Genomic DNA, 22427 nt, shown 5'->3' on the forward strand with positions numbered 1-22427 from the left:
ACGTAGGAAAACTACTCCGAGCACGCCCAAAAGCTACTTGGTGGAGAACCTTAGAAAAATTATCAACTTTAATCAAAGCTGACATGACGGAGCAAAATGATGCAGACATATTCAAAGGGCCGACCCGAAATACTCTGTTAAAAGGTGCGGAGAGAGAAGAGTACAGACATACTCCATTAAGTTAACTCAAGACACTAAACTCAGTCTAATTTGGCCGCTTTCACATTAGAGCGCTAGCAGCGCGACCGCGGCTGGATTTGGGCGGTCATGTATGAATTCGTTCGTAGTCACGGGGAAATAAATTACTGTACCTATACAGTAATAGATTTGAGTTTACTAGAGATCACGTTAATTTAAGTAAAAATCAAAACCAAGCTTTGGTCTTTGGTGTTGTAATTGATTGTGCAATTAAATCGCAGTACATCAGTGTCTGTATCGTGCCTCACGCGAGTTATCCAACTTGGCGATAGAACATTGATACGATTACTTAAATAATATATTAACCAGTTCCCTATTTACTTCAAATAGCTGTGGATAGTAGCGGCTATCTAGATTAGATTGTCCGTCGGCTAATCTTTAACAAATTATCCGTCTGGCCGCTATTTTGGCCTGAGCCGAATTGATTATGTTGGCCTTTAACTAGTGTAGTCAAGACACATAGTTTCTTGTGTTTAAAGAAAACTCTCTGTCAAGTTTCTTACAGCGCATTCTTCTTGACAATGATGGTCATTCCGAAAGTACTGGTAGTATAAAAAAGTGGCATGTAAATGTAAAAGAGCATTTTGCGGCCTACTTATAGAATAAACGTTTTGATTTTGATACCTAAATAATAAAGAGTTATGAGAAATAAGGTTTTTTTTAAAACCTGTTAAGTAACGCATGATTAACTAACTATCAAAAACGATAGGCCAAAACTTTGAGTGTTCGAAATTAAATACCTTTTAAATCCATTAAAAATATACCTACGTTTTGTTGTTTTACAATTCACAATAGCCAATGGCTTTTGCTGGTGCGATAGACTGTAGCTGCAACCGTGCAATGCTAATACCTTAATGGACGTGACCGTCTCATAAAGTTCAGGCGCGGTCACAAAACTAACAACAAAAGGTAATAGAAATATTAATTATCGTTTCCCTTACCCGTGTGCTCAGCGGCAGCGCCTTGACGCCGATGAGCAGCTCGAGCGTGTTCTGGATGACGACGAGCACGGTAATGGCGGTCAGCGCCAGCAACGCAAGCATCGCCAGCGGGTACACCACGTTGCGCTGCAGCGGGGAAGTCTTGCGTTTACCTCCCACCTCCTACGAAACACGCACAGATAAATCAGTGGTTCCCAAAGTGGTCCTGGTGACTTAAGGGAGAGTAGACGAGGGTCCACGGGAGAGTAGACGGGGGTTCACGGGAGAGTAGACGAGGGTACACGGGAGAGTAGAAGAGGTTATAGGAGTTTGAGAATATAATAGAAATGTAGCAGCAGAATCTAGCGAACACAGTAAAACTTTGAAAGTGTTCTACGAGAAAATAAAGTTTGGTAACCTTGGTTTTATGTGAAGTGACAAGCGCTCAAGCATTATTTCCGCTACAAATACAAGATTTGTGGTCTGCTGAACATTCAGCAGCAAAAGTGGATGAGCGGTGGTGGAGCTCAAAATGGTCTAGACAACACATTGTACCTACCTCTACATGAATGCTTTTCGACCACATGGATACCACCGCTGCGTCAATTTAATGCATTACCTACTGCTCTGGCATCAGAGCGCCAAATAATCACTGACGTAGCGGCAATCCTTCAAACTTCGACTTTAGAAATTTGGCATTGTGTTGAGTTCATCTCACTCTAACATATTTGTGTCTCTCAAGTTGCCCGACATTGGCACAACATAACGTATAGTGGGCATTTCAGCTTTGACCACTGCGCTAAAAAGCTGTGCCGTAGCCAACAAACAAAGCAAAGACAACTAATATAAAGCCTTCGGTTGCCGCCAAACAATAATCTAATCTGTGAAGCTAATCGGTACTGATTTTGGTAGAAAGCCAGTGAAACATCAAGTTTAGGACAATGCTACTGTTTTTGATAACTTTAATGAGGTCAGTCGCTCAACCACTTGTAGGTACCAAGTAACTATAGTACTAATACATTATAATATAAAGTGTATTTTCAAAACATACCTACGTTCGACTTCGAAGATAAAACAGTTTATCTCAAATGAGAACAAGCCTACATACACAGTTCTAACTGTTATATCTTACACGTTAGAAGGTGGTCGTGTTTAAATACGTGGTTATCACATAATTTGTTATGGTTGGCGAGGAACGTAAGCATCTACTGATAATGTCCCCACTGTACTACTTTAAGAGCCGAAACGATAGTGTAAACGTCTCTTAATGCCGACTGCGGTTAAGACACTTAAATATTTTTATGTTTGCAAACATTGTGGATAATGACTTCATTCCTTTTTACTCAAAAGACTCTTGTTTATTACAACGTCAAACGTCATTTAACAACAAGATGTCTATTGTGTAAGCAATGTGTATGTCGGCGGCCGATCGTAAAATCCGCCAGATTACGAAATTCCTGGGCATATCGTGAAATGGCGCCATTTCATGATATGCCTAAAAGTTGGCCAGGCATATCACGATGTGGCTGAGAAACATTACGGCAGATCGATTAGTAGAGCAACGCATTCATCGATATTACTAACAATATACCGAGCACATCGTGTCGTGATATGTCGAATAAAAGAAAAATTTAGGTACGACGAGCGAAGCCAGGAGTGGTTAGTATAAATTGTGACCACAACCCACGAGCCGAGCGAGCGAAGCGAGCGTACCGCGGCAGCGGCCGGCAAAGTGCCAGAACGGATATGGCGGCGTTTCATGATATGCCTAGGAATTTCATGATCTGCCTAAACTTGCCACATCATGAAATGGCGGCGTTTCATGACATGCCTAGGAATTTCATGATCTGCCTAAACGTCACTAGGCAAATCGTTAAACGGTGAGTTTGAACGATATGGCGGAAGTCCCTTAGACAATTCATGAAATGGCGCCATTTCACGATATGGCTACGAATTTCGTGATCTGGCGGATTTTACGATCGGCCGCCGACATGTACAAGGGCAATGTCAGTGAACGGTGAACAACGAACGATCCAATTCCGTAATTAGACGACACGTGATAGATGTAGGTCTGCCGAAATCTATATGACCCCTCGATCAATTGGATCTAGCTTCGCGCGGGTGGACAAACAATTGTAGCATTCTATTATTATGTGGTAGAGGATTGTGTTATCTGAATTTAAAGACCAGTAGCGCAGGACTTTAACAACTCGATTTCCACCGGGTTGGTGTAATTTTTCCTACAGGTGCGAGGTGTCGTATCCAAAGACATGTAATTCGAAGCTCTCTCACTTTTCGGGTTTCCTAACGTAAATATTTACTCCACGAAATATTCTGAAAGAGATCAAATTCTCAATTTCGCCATCGAGGTCAAGCTAAAGAACATAGCCGGCGTCTGTACCTACATCTAATCCAATTTCGCAAAAGCCCACCTTTTTCTTCGCCGTAATTTTCTTCAAGTGCTCCTTAAGGCCGGACTGTAGTTCGCCATTCTGTAACTGCAGGAGAGGGGTCCCGTAGTTAGCTTCTTTCTTCGGTGAGTCAAGTGACGATGACGAGACGTCACCCTTATCGGGGTACATAGGCTCCGGTGATATGTAGCTCCTGCCTGGTAATAAATATACATACTTTTATTAAAGAAAATATTCTTACACCAACATAAAGGCTTTTTCTTTTTTAAACATAGGTTACTTGACTCCACCAGTCAATTTACATATTTTTTATGATCTTTCAAAACGCGTGTCTTCCACAGATTTTGTATGTTGATACTATATTGTAATGTCACTTGAGCCCGCTCAATTAGCTATTTATTTATTTCAAATCTAAATACTAAAAATAAAAGATGCAGTTCATTAGAAGGTGGAGCTGTGTTTAGGAATGTTTGTTTAATGGTGTCGAATATCCTATTTAATAAGTAATTCAATAATTATACACATACTCATTTTTTTCTAAAACAAGATAAAGCAATGGCTTTTTTTCTTAGCCTAAATTCAGTCACAATCACTTTGGGGTTAATCATGTTTCTCGAAAAACTCAAAGAATCAAGTACCTAAAGATAAATATTTGTAGCCGATGTTAATGAACCATTAGCGCGGCAAAACAAGTTGCACAGTACAGTAACCTGACCGGTACCGGTTTATTGATTATTTTTGATTACTGATTATTTTTCATACAACACTGCAGCGTAAAATTTAAATAACCTATTAACTGTCTACGAGTCCAGTTTTACCTGTTTATTTTTATACCTCTACATCGTAATTGAAATGGAAAACCGCATGCAAAAATAATTATCTCCGTATTGTTGATTCTGTTGTTCAACAAAATAAAAACATGTATTGTCGAAGAGTATTTGTTTGGAGTTGAGCCTACCTATCATAATAGAAAGAGAATAGATGAAACAATCGAATAACTATAGCGTCTTTTCTTTACATGTAAACGTGTAAGCCATACTGACAATACAGGGAGTTAATTAAATAACTGAAAACCTCACACACCCCAAAAATATTTTTTTCAATTTAAGTCAGTTGGTTGCATTTATTTTTGAATACCTTCATTATTTTAAAAGATATTCGTGTGTTTTGCTAAGTCAGTAATTCTATTTCATTTCTAACCCTACACTCATAAATCATAATTTGTATTTGTCAGTTGCGTTTTGACGTTTTTAGAAGAAAAGTACACATTGACAGCAAAACGGCCAGTATTCAATTATCGAATGGTATGCAACCTCGCTAAAATATTTAATTGGCACCTGTTGCAGTCGCAACTTTTAGACTGGGCTCAGTAAAAAAGGGTTTTAAAAACACAAACACTACCATTTAAAACAGTGTAATATATTCTACTCTCGATTCTGAGCAAACTACTTTCTGGTTTTCAGTTATTTAATTAACAACTTGTATATGGCGGGTACTCTGAACTGTTCCAAACGCTGTATGTTGTGTTACAAAAATCTACTACTAACTAACTAATATGTATGTTCTTCAACTAAAAACTCTAATCACCATTATCACGTTCGCCGCAGAATTGCAATCGGTTTTAGCCCATGGTCATTATCCTTAGATTTTCGTAACACATGGCAGATGAAACGCTTCCGATCCCCAACCTATATGGGTACATATTGAGATAGATATGGTAGGCAGATGGATAGTTACATGTGGTAAATAAAAGGCTGCGTCTTGTCGATAGCTAATGCTATTTGCCCCCTGTAGAGGTTATTCACCAGAACGTTTGACTCAAAGTATCATGACGCCTTTAATGCGGTACACTTTGAACATCGCTCAATGTGTGGAAACATTTGTAAATCAGAATTAAACAGTCCAGAAAGACATTTACAGGGTGTGTTCAGTCAATCAAACCCAACCACCTGCTGAAATAGTACGGAAATATTTGTAGACCCTGTACTCTACAAACTCATGATCTAAGCGCGATAATAATTGAAGGTGTAAAAAATAATTTAAATACCCCCAGCAACGCCACATGTACCTTAGACGTGCAAAGACCAGGCACTATGACGCAGAAGCCTACCTAAAGCAAACACATAGCTATTATAGTCGCGGTAAAGTAAAGCGGACACTGTTTGTAATCATCTGCTATTGTTCGCGGTAATCGGTAATCGGCCGCACAGATCGCACCGATTTGCGGCAGCGTTGTAGCTCAGTAAACACGCCGTAGTCCATCAGAATAACTTTTTGGTACGTTAAAGCTAGGTCTAGGTATCTGAAATCACCCTTTTTTGTGGTAAAGATTTATAATAGGTTTATATTATCTAGTTAAACAAGCGTTCTTGATTATTTATCTTGATTCGGTGAAGACAAAAAAACATGTGTAAATCGGCAGGCTTATCTTTACGGTTATAAATGTTTACCGTAAAAATATATATTGAAAATAATATTTAAATGGCTACTTTTTCATGAACGTTAAGAAACTTTTTTTTCAATCTTTGTCAATATCTTCGCACGGGAGAGAGGTTTCCCTTTGAATATCCTAGTGTAAGGATAGCTCATAGGGAGCACAATATAATATGCTGACGTGGCGCAATTTGAGCGTCGTCAACCTCGCAAATAATAAATAGCACTGTTTATGGACGACATCATACCGTCCGGCGACAAAAACACGGCTCAATAGACACGTCACTTGCGTTGCGTAAATGTGTTGTCTGCGTATTTTAAGCATGAAATTGATTTATCCCGGAAAACATTAATACACAACAATTTAACAATAATATTTTATACTATTTTTTACCAACAAAACTAAAATCACTGCAAATCTAAGACAAGCCAAACCCTAGCTTAGCAGTGGAATACTACACGAGGTGACTTCGGCACTTCGGCTGTAGTTGAACGCCCCCTAATACTGAGTAGTTTTTCCTATTGTTAATTTATTTTAAAACCGAATCAGGCCACCACCACCACTGATAACCACTGAATGTTAATAAGATTACTTTTAATAAACAGTTTTTATTTTATTAAGTAGTTCTTACGCGATTTGGGTGCGGATTATGAACTCTACACACCATACAACTACAACTACAGAAGTTGCGCTGTTTTGTGAAAGTTTTCTCACGATGTTTTCCTTACTGTTAAACACAAATCCCATAAAACTCAGCAGTATAAGCCCGGGTTCTCTGCTTCTTGTTCTTGTTTTTTGCTCTGGCTAAAACAATGCCTGCCACGTCTTTTAAAAATGTAGGAAGACCTTTGTAATACGCGTAAAGTGTTAGGTCTGGCAGATGAATTGAAATTCCGGCAATTCATTGATTGCAATGGGAACTTTCAAGAACTACATCATTGGTCTTCATTTACGTAGCATGAAAAGTGCAAAATTTCATTTGTGCAGACCTTACATGCGTATATCCCGATCCCGTGGGAATGTCGGAATAAAAAGCAATCAGCATTATTCCAGAGATCCAGCCACTTGCATACTAAATTTCGTCGAAGTAGCGTAAAATATAAACAACTTTCACATGTATGATTATAAGTGGGTTTTTCTAATCTTGCTTATTATATGAATTACCAGTAACATATCTTAATTTAATAAAAGATTTCACCACGGGCAGGTCAAACTATCAAACGTGAAGGTCGCGTGACCGAGGTCACGGTGATCAAGTAGGTATATCAAAACTACAGAGTTAGACGTATTCACTTACGAGGATTAGTTATAGATACACTAAATAAAGCTAGGAAAGATCGTGGGATTCTTAACTAACGCTTCTGTTTGACCTCGAATCGTCGTTGTTTAGCGATATTTGGCAGACGCCTTCATATGTTAGTTTAGGCTACAAAATAGTCCTTGTGCAATGTCAAAGCACAGAGACTAGTCTAGACGATCTTTGGTAATATAGTAAAGAGGTAAACTTTGCTTGTAAATTATCTCTGCCTAGTTACGTCCCACCGGAGGATGCAGGCCTCCTCTCAAAATGAGAAGGCTTTAGCCGTAGTTGTCACTATGGCCCCGTGGATCGAGAACTTCGCAAGTGTGCGTAAATTTCTTCACAATGCTTTCCTTCATCATTTAGTTCATGATAAATTTCAAATGGAATTTTGTACAAACATTACAATAAAGATTGATACGAAAGCACGGGCTCGAACTCACGATTCTCTGCTTGAGAGGCTATACCTAGATCAAACCACTATATGCACAACGATTTTTGTTTATATACATACTTATAAGTATGTAGGAGGTAATCTCTGAAACAACTTAGGTACACATTTGTTTAAATCTATCACATTTAGACAGCTTCACTATTTCAGAATTATACAGGCTACTTTTTATCCCGGGAAAAGCAAAGCAGACATAATTGACGGTAACAGATAGTAAAAAAATAAAATTAAAATGCGATTGTGATCGATATAAGTAGTAGCGATATTCCAGCTACGTGTATATCATCAGAACAGAACTAATGCATACTATTAAATAAATGACGATCGCATGACCCCTCATTGATATCCTGTAACTATTTTATGCAAGCCCAAACTGATAGTGTAATTTGAACGTTAAATAAATGTACTCTAATAATACCTATTGACATCAGAGCCAATAGGTCGGATGTGCATTTTTGATACTTTACAAGTCAAGCAAAATTAAACTTTAAAAGGTTTTAACATCGACTTAATGTATCAAAATTAAGAAACAGTTATTAATATAGAAACAGCATATAACTACAAGTATTTTCTGTCATGTCTTAAAAGAGGACAAAAAAAATTGTATGATTTAAAAAAAAAGTGTTTTTGGTAAAAATTGGACATTAGACCTATTGGCTCTGATGTCCAGTTATATACCTCACGTATAGTCGACTACAAATATATCGATACAGCCAAAGTTACAAAAATATATGTATACACGATCTTAATGTTAAGTTAATAACGTCGTGTATATTATTATTATTTAATCATATAAAATATTATTTATTTACCTATACCTAGTGCCATGATGCCATCCATGAAGACGCGTGATTTTGTCAAAATTAGGCATTAATGACATTGTAATAAGAACCACGGCACGCGTCAACGTGAATGACTACCTATAAACGATATGGTAATATCGCGTTCGACACGGTACCGCAGTCACGAGTAGACTTCATCGTCTTTCCGTGATCAAGTAATGATTTAAATCGTTAGGTACTATTTTTATTGCCTATAACTATTGGCTCTGTGCACGACATCAGCGCCACCTAGCGTCCGCAACTTTTTTGGCTCTGATGCTCTGACGTTTTGAAATTTCATCGCGACATTGTGACAAAAATCAAACCCATAACGTATTAATTTATAATACAAAATACTGTGATACCGTCATTTGGGTGGACAAAAGGTTGTGAATTCATTTTGGGTTATTAAAATTAAATGAGGTAAGTAAAATTTATTCAAAAAGTGTGTTTTATTTTCGTTATGACAGGGTTTGTTTGCTTCATGTTGAGTTGTACTTTTACTGTAAAACGAAAAGATAAAGCTATCTTATTGGTTTCTTTGAATAATAGTAAAGTTATATAATTGTTCTTATATCGCTAGTAATAAATTAAATATCGTTTTTAGATCAAAATGAGTATCATTTCATTTTGATGACCGGTTTTGTGAGTGTCACTCAATATAAAATGTCAACCACAAACCGTTTCATAAGGAAAATTGTTGCTGGACATGTCCGAGATGTAGAGGAATTAAGAACAAAACAGGGACAGTGTTCAATAATTCAAGCTCGCATCATAACACAAACATCTATTACTAAAATTAGGTAGTTAAAGTCTATACAAATTGCTTTGTTAATGACAGATTCATATTAGTATGACAGATGACAGAGCTAGAACTATTTCTACTTTTGGCCACCATGAGCGCTGCGATAGATTTCATCACCCCCACCTAGTACTTCGCACCCTCCCAATACTTACTTACAGTAAGTTATTGTTATTCACTGCATCAACTTTCGTACTTCATGCAGTTCCTTATTCTGTACCTACCTACTTGCAATAATTTTATTTTATTTTTTAGTATCCGAATGTATACATATAGGTTGTGTATATTACAGCGTGATACCAAATGTACCTATATTATTACTGCCTTGCAAATAAATAATCGTCCGCAGTATATTATAATGATTCTAGACAATGTGTTGCACAAGACTACCATTTTGTCATAATGTTAAAGGTCGAATACACCTCTTTGTGCAATCCTGAAAACAGTACAATTTTAACCTGCAACGTTTATTACGACATACTTTAATAGTTTATAAGGCAAGTCGTAAGGCAAGGCAAGACAGATGCTATATTATAATGATCTGCCTCAATCTGCCACAAAAATATGACACGACATTAAAAAGATCAATATACAGTAAGGAAGTGTCTTCTTAAATATCGACATAGGTAGAATATTTGCAAGGAAGTCAGCTATATGATAATAAAGACCTTGATTACTAAATTGAATAAAGATATTTTGACTACTAAAAAGGTACACTCGTTATTATGTTACTGAAGTCAATCAGTCAGAGAATAAAAACTTATTTGGGCTTTCCGACCTGCTGCGGGGGATAAATGCATCCCGGTTTAAAAATACGTACGTCTTATCCTGAAAGTTTCGGCCGTGTTGCAATTTTTAACGACCGAAATCACGAGTAAGCCGTAGTGCAGGTTATCCCGCTCGTGTTTTTCGCTCTGAGGGGCTACTACGAAATACGAAAATCGAAGTTCATAACGTACCGTCCCTCTCTCTTGTATTAAATAATATTAGCGTAAGCGGGACGGCAAGATGCGAAGTTCGAATTTTGCACTTCGTAGTACCTATGCTTATATGGCCTGATTCAGAACACAATTGTCACACAGCGCGGAGATTTTAATGCGGCTTTAATGATTACCTGAGGCGACATTGGTGTTAATCCTTCTCTTCAAGGTCTGTTCTTCGACTGAGCACACGTAGTAAACCTCGTCCAAGTCTTGCAGGAACTGCGGTTTCACCAGCACGCCGCCCACCACTCCGAACAGATGAACGAAGCCCAGCGGTGTGAACACTGGAAACGGGACGAGTGTTTATAATAATAATGTAGTCGAACAAATGAGGGTTATCGCGTATGAATTCGCCGCTAGAGGCGCTAGTGTAGCGTGAGGTCTCCGAAATGTCAAATCTCATAGTTTTTGGGCGAGCTACGCGGGGCGGGTATTTATAATTAGAAAATGTTTGTGAATATTTTGCATTACCTGAAATTAATTATGGCACTTATGCGAGAAGGGGCAATGAATGTCTGTGTTTTGAGAGTTTTGTCTTTCGAAAACTTTTGTCCTCCCTTTTTTCCGAACAAAACGGGACTACGCAAGACTGTGGTTGCTCGATATTTTTTTTATGGTACGGTTTTAAGATAAGATAAGGTTATATGATTTTAATCTAAATTTTGTTTTCACGCCCGTAAAACCGACTTTGATAGCCAAACTTAAAAACCTCACGCAACAATGGCGCCATATAGTAAGACAAAAAACGATAGCCCTCATTAAATCATGATCCAAGGTGGAACCTTTTAATAATCAATTTCACTTTTATTTCTTTGGCAAAAGTATGAGATGTCAACATGACAATAGTCGCACAAATGTTCTACCCTGGGTCATGATTCAATTTGTTCGACTGTACTATACTACATTCTAGCTAGAAGCCAGAAGCATGGTCGTACTTAGATTTATTTATTGGTAATTACCATTTACAGGCGTATAGTAAAATAAAAGTCCAAAGTGCATATAATGCCAGTAATAATTAGTAGGTAGATCAGGGGAGACTAACTTTAACAGATACGAGTACCTACTCATAGCCGGTGATCATTTAGCAACAGGTGAACCGCATGCCCGTTTGTCGGCTTTGAAATAAAATAGTAGATTGTATAACAAATGCATAAAACACGCAATTTTACCGGATACATTTATGGATTTTAATTCTAGGGTAAAATGAGTTTTATGAATAAGTCATAGATACCTACACTGCTTTTCACTTTGAATGCGAGCAAAGGTTCTACCGAAAGATAGAAATAAATGTTCTAGCTCTTGTTTTTCCTGCATTTCTTATTAGTATAATATAATTATATTCAATTAGTAATATTAAGCACGGATTATGAAAAATAAACGAAAGAACGACGAAGGAAAAACTTTATTCTACTGTATAATTGTTTGTGGCTGTTTGCCTTAACTTGGTCTTGAAAAAATTAAAAATTAAAATGAAAAGTTTTTATTGATGCAGAAACAGTGTAGCATAAAATACAGTGTCAGCGCGCCCCAAACTAGGCAGTGCCTGTATCTTGGGCGCCCTGATGAGTTGGTATTCCAAACAAAAAACGAATTAAGAACAGTGTTCTTAATAGGTACAGAGGTAGTTCGGAAGAAACAGAATGAAACCTTCCTAATTCCTACCAATGCCACAATATAAAATAATAATAATAAAATAAATAGAAAAGGGTGTGTGTGTGTGTGTGTGTGTGCGTGTGTGCGTGTTTGTGTGTGTGTGTCTTAAACGAAGATTTTAGTTTATGCACTATAGAGCATAAAAAAGGGTTACATAAACATAAATTAAGGTCTATGCCATCAAATACGCTCTAACACTAACTGTTTAGACAACAAATTTAAGTAATAAAAACAGATTTTCCTATAGTATATGTATATACCTACTGTTGAACCGAGACTATACAACCAACTTTATGCAATTATCAGTTTTTGTAAATAGAGTGACGTTTATCAGGAATTACAACATTATCTACATGTCTATATCAAAAGTAATTTATTGCTTTTTTAATCCACTTGGATTTGTAATTTTATTTTTTCATGACCCACATAATATTATAGTTGTCATAAAAGATAAAAGCTAATTTCTTTTATAATTTTCCTCCATTCATTTGGTACTTAACAGTTTACTAGTATAATTCTAATGAGTAGAAATAAGGTAGAGAAAATAAATTGGATTAATTGATTAGTAACGTCATTACTACCAAACCATTTCCTCACAATTTGTAACGAGCACTCTTCATAAAGTTTAGAACAATATATATTTTAATTTGATTTCACCAACCATTTCATTTTCATACGTGTGTGAGAATTAGTAACCAGTTTGGAATCAGTCATGACATGAACCAGTCGATATCGTGCAAAGTGATTCGGTTCCAAAAAGGTTACTAATATGTATATATTGTAAACTATTTATTATGATAACAATTTAAGAATGTTATCGTCTTGACGACAGTTGCTAAGCGCATTGTTTTGTCAAACGCTAAAACCGACGAAACGTCTAACAACACTCAGCTATTTATAAACAAACATTTACGATAGAAACATCTTAGAAACCATGAGTCTGAGGAACATTTTGTCCAACCCGGCGATGCAAACCCCGAAAGAGATGGAGTTGAATGAAGAATGGAACAACTTCATGAAAAAGATAGGTGAGGTGTCAGGTCTGGTGAAAGACATGGCGAGCGGAGACAAGAAGAAAGCAGATGCCGCCGCCTCCCTTGCAGACCAGTACCTTAACGGAAAAGTTATCTTTGACGAAAACGTCGAGATGAAGGTGAAGTCAGACCGCACCGTCATTAACGCGAAAGCTTTCCGATCGATGGAAAACGACAAGGTGAGACCGCAAACAGGTTGTTTGTTTGCTATAGTCGACCACAAAACAAATAAGCTAACTGTAACCTAGTTTACGAACAGCTATCAGTAGCTCGCTGCAGTTGTTTGAACAGCCTTTGCTCAAAATACTTAGCACGTGCGGCAGAATGGAATGAGCTGAATAATGTATAACGTTTGGGACGCTGCTTCATTTAAAAATCAAATATTGTAGAGATACCTCGCACTTCATATATGTTAAATAAAACGCGTACTAAATACGACGTGAGTATTTATCTAGATAATTTGGCTGCATTGCGCAGGCCTGAGTTAACCATATAAATATAACTTCGGTTTGACTAGCAATCATTAATGTAAAAGTGTATAGACCTGATGTCATTTCACACCCTGGTTTGACGACTAACATCATTTAACCCTTGACCTTGCAACCGGCCCTTGATAAAATATATATACCTCAGCATATTGTCATATCAGTGAAAGCCATTTGGCACGTGTTCGTTTATAAATGTCGGTGTATTGTTGGACTTCTATTTGCAGTCGAATGGCAAACAATCAAAGAGAGTTAATCCCCCGCACAGGTGCCTGTACCAAATTACAGCTATTACAACACGAAATTTTCTTGGCACGCTTATCTTAATTTGCTTCGACATTGCGATTAAATCTTCCTTATCGTACTTTATACGTAGATAAATTATTATTTAGTCTAAACATTACACGTAGTCGAGCAAAAAATTAATTACCTATGCATAACGCGCTATATCCAAAGCGTTTCAGATCAAAGTGGGCTATGCTATGAGCCGAGACTTTATTTTGAAACGTTACACAATATCGAGCTGTAAACAAAGCATCTGATACTATCAAAGCAAGACACTATAAAGGCTTTTGTTGGAGTGGCGCAATTAGCCGGAACGTATAAATAGGCCGTACAGCGTATGTATAGCCAGCTAAAAAAACGATAGAGCGGTCCAGACGTTCCAAAATATTATGATTGTGAGACTATTGCCAGTATTCACGTATTTACATTATTTACAAGCATTATAACTATCTCTATTCTAGCTGAATAAATAAAAACAATGATCGGATGAAGCGCATCGTAAACAAGAATTGGTAAATATGCACGTTGAGATTGTTGGGGCATCGCACCCAAGGCTCTGTTCGTCACAAACCTCAAGTGACAAGCAGAGCGCAAAAGCCAGTTTTGGGATTCCAATAAATAACTGACACAGTGCTGGCACACCCGGCACTTACGAGTACGTCTAGGACTTTAAGATATTGGACCAATCTTTCACTTGTGAATGAATTCATTCATTTAAATAACCATAGCGGCCAAAACACTACATGCTCACGACACGACTTACGATATTTAAACAAATGTTAGATAGTGTTAAATAATATAATAAATGATAGATAATGTTGACGACCGGATGGCCAAGTGGTTAGAGAACCTGACTACGAAGCTTGAGGTCCCGGGTTCGATTCCCGGCCGGGGCAGATATTTGTATGAATAATACGAATGTTTGTTCTCGGGTCTTGGATGTTTAATATGTATTTAAGTATGTATTTATCTATATAAGTATGTTTATCCGTTGCCTAGTATCCATAGTACAAGCTTTGCTTAGTTTGGGACTAGGTCAATTGGTGTCAAAAGTCCCATGATATTTATTTATTTTTTATTTTATTAATGTATAGTGTGTTCAAGCTACTTATAATAATAAGTAATTACTGTTGTGTATAGCTGGGTAATGCAAATTACACGACCTACCGACGTAATTATTGTAATTAATACTGTTTATTATTTCTCAATCTCATATCCCAGGGTGAAATGGACAAAGACGCTTGGATGGCAGAGGTGAGCAAGGACGCCGATATGCGTTTCCAGGACAGGAAGGTTCGACGAGAGCGCGCCGACACGCTCAAGACGCAAGCAGTAAAGGCGTACAACCGAGGGGAATACGAGAAAGCACTCTCTTGCTACAACCGGGCTATAGATCAAGTCAAGGACAATCCTATGCTCTACTGTGACCGCGCCCTTACTAATATCAAGTTGGGAAACTTCCAGAAGGTAATAATGATACCTTCATATGAAGTTTCGTGTAGGAAAATAAAATAACCATTCCAAATAAAGCCAAAAGAATCGATCCGATAGGTCAGTGCCAGTCGAACATGCTTATCGTTATTACTTTGTTATCAATATTAAATATTGCTCATGTATATTGAGCAATTCAATATAGAGATATATATGTACATAGTACATGTCCATTAACTAAATAATATTCTACTTCCGACTTTCTAGTGCAGGTAATAGATGAGCAAAGAAATTGTTTGCATTAGAAGATGTAAGTCGTTGCGGCGGCCTGGAAAGTGCCATTGCATACGATTTGTTAACTATCTCCTTGCGTTAGTACTAGTATGTCAACCGACAACAATTTCTACTATTTTTAGGTCGATATCTGTCGGGCAACTGCACATTGGACGGATATCAGAACACTAGCACTCTATTCAACCGGAATTCACATACAATTTGTTAAAAAAAATGTATAACACGAGATATAGTCATTATCTCATTACATCACCAATAGAGTAATTTTATTGATCAATGCTAAGTAGAAGAACACGTAGGTACCTACACAATTCGACAAGTATGAATCATTTTATTGTTTTATCGTAATTTCCATTTGGCGATTTATCAGGCGTACCGTACAACTTTCTCGAACAAAATAAATAATGCTACTTAAAAGGCAATTAACACTTTCTTTCGTTTCATTATTGGGAACAATTCCTAAAAAAATATATATCTAAGAAACTGTCTACCCCTGCGCCTCCGTTACTGTGTTCTGATTGTTCCGTTACAAATTGAAACGCAAAATTTTACGAAAATGAAATTCATCGCCGTGTACGAAGCAAAATCGTTTTGTGGTTCAGCTTTTGTTAGACGTGTTAGGAAAAGAAAGATGAATTATCACTCTTATCCTTTCATTTCCTCATAACACATTACCACTACTCCATAGTAGTCCTTCACTGATGGTTACAGGGCTACGGCACATGCTGAGCTGAGTCCGCACAATGTCTCTTATTTTTCTCTCTTCTCCTATTTATGTTTTTACTGTGTTTTTGTTGTGATGTAGTGCGTTTTTCTTGTCAATAAATGTTGTGAGTTTGAGTTTGAGTTTTGATGCCTACTTGTTATTTTGTTTTTAGGTGTTCAATGACTGCGAGTGGGCACTACGAATTAACGAAAACAGTTACAAGGCGCGGCTCTACAAAGCCAAGGCACACAAGGAGCTGGAAGAGTTCGACAAACTGGAGGAATGCAGGGCTGAACTGCGCGAGGCGTTCCCACAACACGAAGAACTCACCAATTATTTCCTTGACAAGAAACAGGAATACGAGGAGGAAGAAGAAGAAGAAGAAAAAGAAGACTAAAACGAAAATCACTTGAGGTTTTGTTGTAACAGGTTCTCTGTATGGTTTGTATCACATTTGACGACGGAACCGAGATAAAATTGACTGCTGGTCGAAAGGATAGATAATATCAATGTGCAATGCAATGTGTTGTGTATATTTTTAATTCATATTTTTTTCTCTTTTTCGGCTGTTCTGTCTATAGAGATAGTGTAGTACACGACATATTCATTTGACTTTTTATTATAAAACAGGTTATTATTGTAATTTACTTCAGATTGTGTGAATACACTAATTGTTCCGCAGTAATTATTGCACGATTGGCGTTTTAATGAACTTCGGATCTAATCGCAAATTAGAAAGCCTTTTGTTGATCAAATATTGTGTTATGATTGGTTATTTGGAGTCTTTTTGTACTGCTAATGTCCAATTTTGTACAGATAATGGTACGGAACCCTTCGTGCGCGAGTCCGACTCGCACTTGGCCGGTTTTTATTTTTTTGCTAATCAAGTAATCGTATAGATAATGCTAATTTTGTTAAGATTGTATCAAGACACGGAATAACTTGATTATGTCCGTCTTCGCACACTTCCCAAATACAATTACATTTTTATTCCATAATTTGTTTTCCATCGTATTTTATCGGAAAATTTCCTATTCATCGTACCTACTATATCAATTAGTTTCAATGATGATGATGATGATGATCCGACCGATTTCGGCCATGGCGGCCACTTCGACTCCTAATTAGGTAGTTGTTTGGCGCTCATGCGCTCTAAGGCTGCGGCTCCACTAAGGCGGAGATGAGCGGAGCGGAGAGGAGACGTGTAGGGATCGACCAATCATATTACATCTCGTCTCCGAGATGTGGATTTCAACTAATATGATTGGTCGATCACTTCAGGTGCCGTCGTATTCCGATCGGACATTTTCCAATGGAAACTCATTGTGAACTTTACCTGCAATTTATTTATTACTACTCGTCAGAAACATTTGCTTACACAACAACATTGTGCTTATTGTGAGTGTCAAAGTACAGTTGGTAGAACAAATTTCATGCTTACTAAGAGGCCAACGTCCGTATATTAGAATATCAAGGTCAGTAGTAGCCTTACACAGCAACAATGCCACACTGACCGGAAATTTTATTGATAAGCTTATGTTACGTGCGTTCTAATGGGCTTACAGATAGCTAAGTAAGTGGAAAGTCTATGGAGCCGCGCAAACAAAATTGAAGATGGTAAACGGCAATAATAATTTGGATATGTATACTTGAGCCCATTTAGGTCAGCATGGTCAAGTACGTGTAATCTGTGATTTAATTAGTAATTTGCGAGTGATTTCCACTCATTATTTTTATTTACATTTGAAAGCTTAGACTACTGGTTCATGACTTTAGTCGTTAAATCTCAGAGTAACGGTAGGTATGGCCTTTTATACAATATGTAAACAAACGATTTGCAATAAGCCCAATTATATTTGTTTTGAATGTGAACTTGTTATGGGTGAAGACCAAAAAGTTGCACACTGTTAAAGCTGCGTTAGCACGTAGTTTTAATTTCCATTGACTTTTTCCATTGTGACACGAAAATTAATCATACATTTGATCTTATCCCATCATCAGATCCTGACATGGCGACAAAGGACTACCTCAGAAAAGTACTCTTTCGAATAAAAAAAGAATTTTGAAAATCGGTCCACAATTGACTGAGTAATCGGTGAAACATAAAAAAAAATAGAAAACATTGGAACATAGAACGTCCTCCTTTTTTGAATTCGGTTAAAAATCAATGTCATTCGTCAAGTTTGAGAATTTTACTATTTGAGCTTTAACAATGACTCCATAATTATTATACGATAGACATTCTTTTTTTTTTTCAATTTAGTCAAAACGTTAAACGTACCTATTGATAAACTGAACCGTCCGGAAATCAAGAAAAACACGGTACATATACGATCAAGATAAACTTACCAAGCAGCATCATAACGCCAACGAACGATACACAGGAATATAAGAACGGTAGATAAGTCCATAAATCTGTGAACAAAGACATAAACTTTATGAACATCAAGATCCGAGAGCGATAAGTTGGATACATTTGACTGATATAACGATGACATTGACCTAACGAACAGTATTGACGGAGCGCACTATTTTTAAAGTTTCAGTGGGCAGCAGTTATGTTATGCATAAATAGACTACTTTATAGCAGACTGCATATTTTTACAGGAACTACAAGTTGAATGTTTACGATAACAATTTTCTTTTCGCTCTCACTGCGTTTAATAAAACGACAACAAACATAGTTTAGGACTAATGTTCTAATAAGTCACCTTTATCGTCTATACGTTCATCAATCGTCATTCATCAAAATTCATCACATATTTCAGCACGAACGGGATAGCCTGAATATGCTCTACCTCTTTGACAATAGGGTCTTGTTTGGTTTTCAATACCAAAGTACTTGAATAAAATTGTAGAGCCTGAGCCCCACTGTTTTAATAATGAATTCAGGCTATGGGTGACGCAGTTTAACCTCTAACAGACTATTGTACCATCAGCCAAATAAGTGGTCTATCAATTTTTAAACAAGTTCCTATCAAATCAAATGAATATGTCGCTAAAGTCGAACTTTCAAGTTGACGGACACGTCTATTATGGCCTTATTGTTCCACATATTTGGCTGATGGTACAAATATCTTCGTATGGTGGCTGAAAGAAAAAAAAAAAGTATGAAAAAATCAGCATAAGCTTTAGCAGCTGGAGCTAGAGAGTCTAGCTAGAGGAAAAGAGCAAAGCGCCGTTTATACATGGTTTAAGATTTAAAAAAAAACTTTAAACACGTTGGGGATCAGTGCAATAATGTCGACACTGCCTAACCCTGTTTTAGCAGTTAACTCGCTGGCTCTGGTCCACGTATACCTTGCTTCCTAAGAATCCTAATGAGAGATCGAAAAGGAATATAAACTATTATGAACCCCAAAATAAAATGCCATGCAAATGCACTCATTCAAGCATTTCACGAGATATAAAATACCCGTATGATTGTGCTTTGTGCTATAACTCTATCAAGTCTGACAATTGCTAGGATTTGGACACGCTCGGCTCTTCACACGCAATTAAGCACGAACAACGCACGGACATTTTCCGCAGACAATGGCCTCAGATCGGAAAGATCGTTGTTATGTTGATTGGGTGCGGTGCCTATTACGTTTGGCCACTGATGTGAAGAAAAATGCTCGTAGTTTGCAAGAATCTACAAGATAGCTCCAATAGCTGTTAAAATAGAAGCAGTGTTCGTTTAACACGCGAATTCAGCGAAACGTGTGGCGACAATTTAAATGCTGTGCCCTTTGTAAGTTTTCGGTTACAAAATACGTCTCGATCGCGTTCGCGTTAAAATCTCAATTTGTATGGAAACACGAACAGCGCCTCTAGCGGAACGTTCGTGTTTCCATACAAATTGAGATTTTACGCGAACGCGATCTAGACGTATTCAGTAACCTAAAACTTACACTAGGGGTACAGCATCCAAAACTCTCCCATGGGTGGCCAACCAGTCAAACGCGATCGACGTCGACCACGGCTATTGGCACCATCGTTGGTTGCATGGTAGAAAGTACATATTCGTGCAGAAATATATTTAGGGCAAATACTGATTACGCAATTGGAATATCGCTTAGTCTAGTCAGTAAACAGTAGATCTTGGGTCTATTAACGTTGGCCACCCCTGAACTATCTCATTCAACTGACCGTAAACTACAACGGTCGATACGGCTCCGAAATCACTAATAAGTTATTAACGCTTACGCTCCAGTAGATCTTACTCGATCATCTTAATAAATCGACGATGTACAGTAGGTATATAAGTGCAATTTTGTAGGAAGATGGGAGGTACCTGGTACCTATTACAAGAATGAAACAAGCCCATTTAAACTGAAACAAGCAACATCTTTAGCGGGGCTTTTCCTACCAAACACCGGTAAGATAGAGCTGTTAGAGAGAGCTATCAATCTGTTGGTCCTCCTTAATTTGATCAGGTTTTAGTTTTATTGGGAATAGTTGTGTTTAGCTGTCAGTTAATTTGATTGAACTTAAAAATAACTGATGCGCTTAAAACGGCTGAAACGGTGCTCCGAGTACATTGCCTAGGGGGCCTCATACGGTTAATCCGACCCTGGGTATCTACTTAGACAAGACAGTGAAATAGGATGATGTAATAATTAAAATATGTCTTTAGCAATTGGCAATCGTAATACCTACACCTCAAACACAAAGCCATTTGTTAGTCCACTCGAGACAGACAGGCTGTTCTTATAAATAAAATCGGAATAATCTATATTCCTAATAGGACATTGGAACTGAATTTGCTAACGAACTGCGCATTTAAATGAGATTGTATCTTTGTATAGTGACAAATCTTGACAGTATACTTGCTTTGTCTTCAAACTTGTTACAAACTGATAAGTAAAATCCATGTGGATACCTATAACAAATAAAAATTAAAGACAGAATTCTGTAAAAACAAAGTGAGACCGGGTAAAACGTCACCTCGATTCGTGCGAGTGTTGTAAGTTCTACTTCAACTAAGTATTTTTCATCCATCACACTTGCTCGTCACGTCAATGATGTTATTCCATGCCTGTATACTAAAGGACAATGGCTTCAATTGTTCCCGCGGGAATTATGGATTTACGTACAGTTTTTCTTCTCAAGGGAGTTATGACTTTAGTTTTAAAAAGTAGGTAGGTATAGATGTTCGTATCGTTTTGCTGACGCAAATATTATTTTAATACGAGAGTGAGAGGAACGGTACGATACGAACTTCGATTTTCGATTTTTGCTGTAGCCCCTGTATTGGCGGGTAGTCATTATTTTATTCGTTTGTTTTCTTAGCGTATTTCTTTTGCCGAGCTGTGAAGTGTTTAGACACAAAATAATTTCATTTTTTGCATTTTTTCCCTCGCAATGTGATGGAAATTACCTCCGGCGTCGGGCTTCTAATAGTCACTCGTTGGTAATCCCCTTCTTACGCCCCTTAATGCACAATCTACTATAGCGTGCTTGGCGAAGTTTGCGTGAAACTGTATGCACTCGACGAGGCGTAGGTTTTACCGGCCTCACTTAAATTAGTGTTTACTCTTTGTTTATTCTGTATGTTTAACTATTAAGATAATAATTCAAATTTTTTTACGAACTTCCTAATTAGATCGACTATTAGTAAGTACTTAAATTAAGTTGTTGAACGTAATGTAATGATAAAGTTATTTTGGTACAACAACATAGTTACTTTGAAGGAAGATAAATAATTTTACCTCTCAACTCTTCTTCAAGCGATTGTGATTCAGTGTGTAAGACAATATGATATCAGATGTCTAAAAGCGTATTCAAATATTTTTCTTTTTTGAGAATGTGTTGAGGACCGTAACTAAGACAGAAAGACATAAGCAATTTGTTCCATAAAAGAACCGTGAACTCCCCATGGGTACTTTACTCGTTTTCTCTTATGACGGCAGCAAGAAACAGTATAGATCTCAGGATCAGACAGGCAATCCGTTTTCATGCCAAAATTATATGTAGGCTATGAAATATTTATAGGGTTACTTTAAATTTCTGATGCAATAACATGCCATACCTACGCTTTTGCACCTTTTAAACCTACACCCAAACCCACTATAGGAATGCTGTTTGCTAAGAATTTATTAACTGGGAGAGGAAATACATGATTAAATAGGTCTTGTTCATTCTGGTCTAATGGTAACCTAATAAATGTTAATGATTCAGATTGCTAATTAATGTATGGACAGACTAATCCAAGTTTAATATAATTTAATGCTCTTC

At 37.3% G+C, this 22427-nt stretch overlaps 2 protein-coding genes across 2 annotated transcripts in view; one reads left to right on the plus strand and one right to left on the minus strand.

Moving 5' to 3' along the window:
• lili (LMBR1-like protein lilipod) overlaps positions 1-22427 on the minus strand; it is a 34070-nt gene that overhangs the window by 7128 nt on the left and 4515 nt on the right. Inside the window, exons 4-7 of the mRNA XM_074086652.1 lie at positions 18558-18623; positions 10452-10604; positions 3551-3726; positions 1140-1301 (exon numbers count right to left, since the gene is read on the minus strand). Coding sequence (XP_073942753.1) covers positions 1140-1301; positions 3551-3726; positions 10452-10604; positions 18558-18623 — 557 coding nt within the window. The remainder of the gene's footprint in view (positions 1-1139; positions 1302-3550; positions 3727-10451; positions 10605-18557; positions 18624-22427) is intronic.
• LOC141427320 (tetratricopeptide repeat protein 12) lies at positions 12657-17299 on the plus strand. Its single transcript, XM_074086653.1, has 3 exons — positions 12657-13186; positions 14999-15244; positions 16381-17299. The coding sequence occupies exons 1-3, from the start codon at positions 12908-12910 to the stop codon at positions 16603-16605; spliced, it is 750 nt and encodes a 249-aa protein (XP_073942754.1). The 5' UTR covers positions 12657-12907; the 3' UTR covers positions 16606-17299.

This window comes from Choristoneura fumiferana, chromosome 4 (genome assembly GCF_025370935.1).
Source record: "Choristoneura fumiferana chromosome 4, NRCan_CFum_1, whole genome shotgun sequence".
In the NCBI taxonomy this organism is placed as follows: domain Eukaryota; kingdom Metazoa; phylum Arthropoda; class Insecta; order Lepidoptera; family Tortricidae; genus Choristoneura; species Choristoneura fumiferana.

Bases quoted from the DNA above. Each gene is read 5' to 3' on its own strand.
- LOC141427320 (XM_074086653.1), top strand. From the start codon at position 12,908: ATGAGTCTGAGGAACATTTTGTCCAACCCGGCGATGCAAACCCCGAAA. The intron at 13,187-14,998 runs GTGAGACCGCAA...CTCATATCCCAG, and splicing joins GATCGATGGAAAACGACAAG to GGTGAAATGGACAAAGACGC. The intron at 15,245-16,380 runs GTAATAATGATA...TTTTGTTTTTAG, and splicing joins AGTTGGGAAACTTCCAGAAG to GTGTTCAATGACTGCGAGTG.